The sequence below is a fragment of the Mugil cephalus genome, chromosome 1 (genome assembly GCF_022458985.1).
Source record: "Mugil cephalus isolate CIBA_MC_2020 chromosome 1, CIBA_Mcephalus_1.1, whole genome shotgun sequence".
Taxonomy (NCBI): Eukaryota; Metazoa; Chordata; class Actinopteri; order Mugiliformes; family Mugilidae; genus Mugil; species Mugil cephalus.
This window is the reverse complement of record NC_061770.1, coordinates 26569604-26576005: the sequence shown is the minus strand read 5'-3', so window position 1 is coordinate 26576005 and position 6402 is coordinate 26569604. Positions and strand designations below refer to the sequence as shown.

At 41.9% G+C, this 6402-nt stretch overlaps 1 protein-coding gene across 9 annotated transcripts in view; it reads left to right on the top strand.

The window, feature by feature from the left end:
• Positions 1-6272, top strand: part of LOC125008593 (extracellular sulfatase Sulf-2-like) — a 56100-nt gene extending 49828 nt beyond the window's left edge. For 4 of the 9 annotated variants that reach the window (XM_047585899.1, XM_047585890.1, XM_047585914.1 and 1 more), the window contains 6 exons: positions 508-680; positions 1417-1559; positions 2871-2994; positions 3425-3461; positions 3570-3626; positions 3830-6272. In XM_047585899.1, coding sequence (XP_047441855.1) covers positions 508-680; positions 1417-1559; positions 2871-2994; positions 3425-3461; positions 3570-3626; positions 3830-3860 — 565 coding nt within the window. In that variant the 3' untranslated portion in view covers positions 3861-6272. The remainder of the gene's footprint in view (positions 1-507; positions 681-1416; positions 1560-2870; positions 2995-3424; positions 3462-3569; positions 3627-3829) is intronic. The other 5 variants (XM_047585937.1, XM_047585930.1, XM_047585922.1 and 2 more) reach the window with 5 other exon arrangements.
• Positions 6273-6402: the final 130 nt, after the last annotated feature.

Below are 6402 nucleotides of genomic sequence, written 5' to 3'. Positions count from 1 at the left end.
ACGTTAATACGGCCCGATTTCTGGTTGATCTATTACGTGATATAATAAACTAGAGTCGTTCATGTGTCAGACATTAAAACAACAACCAGACGGATAATAGAACATTTTTAATCTTGTACGTAATGTTCACGTTGATTCTGGTGCAGGTAAGATCCGCGCTGTCCCTCAGACGCCTCCGTTTCTCTTCTTCTTCTTCTGTGATCGGCTTCTTGGACGTGTTTGTTCCGGGGTCACGCGCCAGCGCAGCGGTGGTGGAGCATGCGCACACGCATCATCCGATGAAAACTCAGATTCAGTCTCATTATCTGGGCGTCTCAATAATAATGAGAACTCTGACTTTAATCGTAGTAACGTGTTTACATGAACTTAAGTTCTCCTGTTAGAGTCCAATTAAGGCAAAAATTCAGGTGATGCTGTTAAAGGTCCTCGGACTTCAGAGAAACATCAAAGAGTGTGTATCCCTGTCTACTTTAAAAAGACTGTGTGTGTGTGTGTGGGTGTGGTCAGCAGGAAGGGCGGGGCTCGGGACAAGAAGGCGTGGCTTCTGAAGGAGCAGAAGAGGAGGAAGAAGATGAGGAAGATAATCAAGAGGATCAGAAACAACGACACGTGTTCGATGCCTGGACTCACCTGCTTCACCCACGACAACCAGCACTGGCACACCGCCCCCTTCTGGACACGTACGGCACAAATGTTTGGACTAGTGGTTTATGTGTACATAAATATATGTATATATGTATATATATGTGTATATATAGTAGCAAGAACCATATGAAGCAGGACGCTGGCTCCAGCTATGATCAACGTTGGTGAAACTGACCGACCCTGAACGCCTCCTAAAAGCAGCTGGTCCACATCAGAATATGAAGCTTCGTTTACATGTGGTCCTGCAGCGTAGGCTGACGTATGCTAACGTAGGCTAATGTAGGCTAACGTAGGCTAATGTAGGCTGACGTAGGTTGACGTAACGTAGACTGACGTAACGTAGGCTAACGTAGGCTGACATAGGCTAATGTAGGCTGATGTAGGCTGACGTAACGTAGGTTAACGTAGGCTAACGTAGGCTATGTAGGCTAACGTAGGCTGACGTAGACTAACGTAGGCTAATGTAGGCTGACGTAGGTTGACGTAACGTAGACTGACGTAGGCTGACATAGGCTAATGTAGGCTGATGTAGGCTGACGTAACGTAGGCTAACGTAGGCTAATGTAGGCTAACGTAGGCTGACGTAGGCTGACATAACGTAGGCTAACGTAGGCTAATGTAGGCTGACGTAGGCTAACGCAGGCTGACGTAGGCTAACGTAGGCTGACGTAACGTAGGCTAACATAGGCTGTCGTAGGCTAACGTAGGCTAACGTAGTCTAACATAGGCTGACGTAGGCTAACGTAGGCTAACGTAGTCTGTCTGTTGCAGTGGGGCCGTTCTGTGCCTGCACCAGCGCCAACAACAACACCTACTGGTGCCTGAGGACCATCAACGAAAGCCACAACTTCCTGTTCTGTGAGTTCGCCACCGGCTTCCTGGAGTACTTTGACCTGACCACGGACCCGTACCAGGTACACAACTACACAACTACACAGCTACACAGCTACACAACTACACAGCTACACAGCTACACAGCTACACAACTACACAACTACACTGCTACACAGCTACACAACTACACAGCTACACAACTACACAACCTGCCCTGTTTATCTTAACCTTTACCCTAAAACCAGGTCTGAACCACTTCACACACATCAAGCAGCACAACACAACTAGAACAAGAGGCCGAGTTATAACATCTTACTCTGTTTGTGCAGCAGAGACGAGGTTGTGTCATCAAACTAATCACAACACTTTTTATCGCTGGAGTCAGTTTAAACCTCCAAACATGATCAAAGTTCAAATATTCATCCAGGTTCATGTGTCAGGTTCTTCCTGTGTGTGTGTGTGTGTGTGTGTGTGTGTGTGTGTGTGTGTGTGTGTGTGTGTGTGTGTGTGTGTATGTGTGTTGTCTACATAAATAACTAATAAATAAGAACATTTTCCTCCGGAGGAACCAAACATCACAGACTGACCTGAAATCAGAAAGAGACGTGTTTTAGGTGAAACAGTTCGTCTCCGTCAATAAGTGAAAAATCAGCAGCGTTTACACGAAATTTGAGAAAATGAAAATATCTTAATGTAGTTTATACAAAGTGATTCATGAAAGGTGAAAGTAATTCGCTCGGTGTGAATCAACCTGCTGCTCTACAAACAGGCTCATCCTCCACATCCTGCTGCTGTGTAATGTTCCTCCTTAATGTTCCTCGTGCCGACGGTTCGTCCTGTGTGTAGCTGATGTGACTGTAGAGGACGAATTCACACAACTTCATCCTGAAACTAAATGTTTCCCCATGAATCACATTCTTCTTTTTATTTGGTGAATTTGGTGAATCCACTCCATGAAAACGTTTAGGAATGAAATGAAAAGCAGAATGAAGTGAAGCTTCTCTGCTCAACTTTATGTATTAAATGAAAAAAAAAAAATCATGAAGTAAATAAAGAAATGATCAGATGACACGGCCACAAAATATTTTTATTTTTTCTATTTTTTTCGTCATCATTTCATTTTCTGAGGATCAGCATTTGTGTTTGTCTCTTGTCTCAGTCCGTCCATCGCTGGCCGTGTTCAGATGTTTTCTGCTCCATCGTCTGTTTATTCGTCCACGAAATGGCACAAACCCTCATTCACATGCACAGTGACGCGTGATCGTAGCAGATCTGACCCTAAATAAGGACGAGTCATTAAACATGAGGCAAAAATATAGAATATGCAAGAAAATTTATAGCGCCCCCTGCAGGTTTCTGCTACAGTGACGCCTGTCTGTCTCTGCCTCCAGCTGATAAACGCCGTCAGCTCCCTGGACCGGACCGTCCTCAACCAGCTCCACGTCCAGCTCATGGAGCTCCGAGGCTGCAGAGGCCACAAGCAGTGCAACCCTCGCACACGCTCAGTGGAGACGGGTACGAATGACACGCCCCCTTAAAACGCCCCTTAATCAGCCTGAACGTCATCGACAGAAATACTCATATTATAAATATTATAAATGTTATACTTCAGAATCGATCTCTACCCTGTTTGATTTTAAGTGGCTGCCATGTTTAAATGAAGCTTAAATGAAAGGCCTGGTCACATGTTTCAGCTCTGAGATCATTCATGCGGAGAAATGTTTGTTTAAAAGATAAATAAATAAGAGACAAAAAGTTCTGTAGTTCTCTATTAATAGAGATTAAAAATGATTAAATGATATTTAATCGCGATTAAATGATATTTAATCGCGATTAATCGAAATGAATCCACAGCCCTGTGATTAATCTGATCTTACCTTTAATTGACAGCTTAGTGTAATGATCTGTGTCATTGCTCACTAACCAATCAGACTGTGTCTTTCAGCAGGGGGGCGGGCCCACGGCAGCTTTGACGACTACAGGTAAACACTGGTGAACGTTGGTGAACGTTGGTGAACTGATGTTGATCCTGAACGCTGCTCAGCTTCTTTCTGAGAGTGAACGTTCCCTCTGTGTGTTTGTTGCTTCAGGCTGTTTGAGAGGAGGAAGTGGCCCAGAGTCAAGAAACCTTCATCATCTAGAACCCTGTGAGTCCTCCTCCTCCTCCTGTTTCTCCTCCTCCTCCTCCTCCTCCTCCTCCTCCTCCTGTTTCTCCTCCTCCTCCTCCTCCTCCTGTTTCTCCTCCTCCTCCTCCTGCCTGGCCTGCATGCTGCTGAATGTCTGAATGCCTCCCTCTGTCCCTGTCTTTCTGTCCTCTTGTCCCTTTTAACCCTGTGTCTCTGTGTCTCAGGGGTCCGATCTGGGACGGCTGGAAAGGTTAAACCCCCTGATTGGCTGGAGCGGACATTCCTGGCTCCGCCCACATCAGCCGGGTCATGGTCGCCACCTGTCGGCCACCACGCCCCTCACCTGGTCGGTCAGCCAATCAGATTCTGCGAACCCCACCCCACCCCCCCGCTGCTCAGGGAGAGACGCTGGGAAGAAACACACCTCCCCCATCAGGAGCCCCCCCCCCGTAGGGAGAGGAGCTCTGGGTGGAGGAGGAGGAGGAGGAGGAGGAGGAGGTGTTAGGATCCGTTTACCCTGAGTTTGAATTTTCAGACAAACAATAGAAACAAGATCAAAAATCTCTTTGTGTAAAATCATTTTTTCAGATTTGTGAAAAAAAAACGAATTCGTTTTCACGTATTTTTAGGAAATTTAAAATTCAGTTTATTTGTGTCGATGTTTTAACAGTTTGTGTGTTTTCTGGGTTCTAAAGTTTGTTTTTAAAACCAGAAACAAAACTTAAAACAACTGATATTTGATTTTATTAAATCCAAAAAATAAATAAATAAAGATTATTTTAATATTAGAAATAAAGTGATTTATCGTCCTTGAATGAACCAGGAAGTCGTCTCCATGTGGAACACTGCTCCAAACTACAACTTCTTCTTCTTCTGTTTGCTTGAGTTGTGTACTTCACTGTTACACGGTTCCTGTTGTGTTATTAGGACACGTCTCCTCCACATTATTTCTGAAACAACTTTGTCTCATAACAAGAAAAAGAAAAGTCCCACAGAAACATTTTATCATGACCTGGTTCCTCTGAACGTTCTAGTTTCAAACTTCCTTCTAGAAATCGACACTTTTCAAGTTTTGAATATTATGAATAAAAAATAGTGTAAATATAAAGTTTCTAATAGTTTTTTTCTCATTTAAAGAACAAAATCTCAGCCTCCTCCTCCTCCTCCTCCTCGTCAGGTGACCTCCCAGCAGCCATGTTTGTAGTTCCTTGTCCATCTTTAGACTAGTGCTGCGTCAGGACGTTAAAGGAGCTCCTCTCCCTGTCGGACTGAGATGGACCTGGGACCTCCTGCACCTCCTCCTGCTCCTCCTCCTCCTCCACTAACTCCGCCCTCAGAGCTACAGCTGATCTAACCCAGATTGACTACAGGACCCATGATGCAATGAGAAGTGGGGGGGCGGGGGGAGTAAATGATCAAACAGGAAGTAGAGGAGACGTCTGGTGAGCCAATAAAAAGAGACCTGGACCTGTTGCTGTTGTTTTGTGAGATGCTTTTATTTTTAATCATCTTCTTCACTCGTTTACGTTCTGATTTTACTTCTTCAGTTTTTTGTATTTTTCTTTTTCTCCTCAGACCAAACCACCCGACATGTAACTTAAAGAAATAAAATGTAAAATATAACACGACTGCATTCACACAGGAAGGTTTTTATTTTAATTTGAATGTGCTCATCGTGTTCAGACTCGTTCACAAACAGGACGTCAGGATATTTGTTTGTTTGTGTGACTTTTTATTTTATAAACTTATTAACACGGTTTAGAAATAATCAGACGTGGCTCAGCTGTTTCAGGTCAGTCGTTGTTTCCTACAGTTCCCAGAATTCCTTTCAGCTCCAGGTGTTTGCAGCAGATTAGATTTAAGACATTTAAACAGTATTTATATCATCACACATGAAATTAAAAATGAACCACTAGTGGAAAATGCAACTTAACCACATGAATCATTGATATGTTTGATCAAATCTTCACTTTACAAACTTTTACAAATGAAATTCAGCTTCAGACTCTAAACACGACCGAGTTTAAGCTTCAGGTTCAAACTGTTCTCAGTGAATCTGAGTCGACCGAACTCACCAGGACCTGGATTTTATTTTACTCAGTTCCACTTTAAAATGAGAAAATAAATGTGACGCTTATGGCACAAGATTTAACAATAAAAGCACCATGTTCATTTACAACCATTTACTGTTGGATTTTGTAAAAAAAAAGAAATATATATATATATAAATATATTATTATGTGTGTAAATTTAATACTTTTATACAAAAAATACTAAAATACTTTAATATTAAAAATAATTTTCTTTCTACTAAATTGATTTTTTCTCCTTGAATGAACCAGAAAGTTTTTTTTGTTCTTTTTTCTGTGTTTTTTTGTATTTTCTTGGATCTAACGTTGGTTTTATTAAATCCAAACACAAGAAAAAAGAAAGAGAAGTTTAATATTAGATATAAATGTTTCTACTGAAGTGACTGAATGAACCAGGAAGTCGTCTCCAAACTACTTTCTCTTTTTCTTCTTCTTCTACTCAAATAAAAACAACCAGAAATGAATTGAATCTGAAATAGTTTTGACAGATTTTTAGATTTTTCTTTGTGTTTTTTCTGTATTTTTTTTTTAATAGTTTTTAAAGCTAAATAAATAAATAACCTTGTTTTTAATGTGACTTCCTGTAAACTACGACCACTGGTTTTATTTTATTCTTTCATTTCCTGTGTGAGTGCAGCCAACATGTCCGCCGTCTGTAGTTTTTTCTACTAATTCTTTGTAGTTTCTCTGCTCTGCGGTGCTACTCG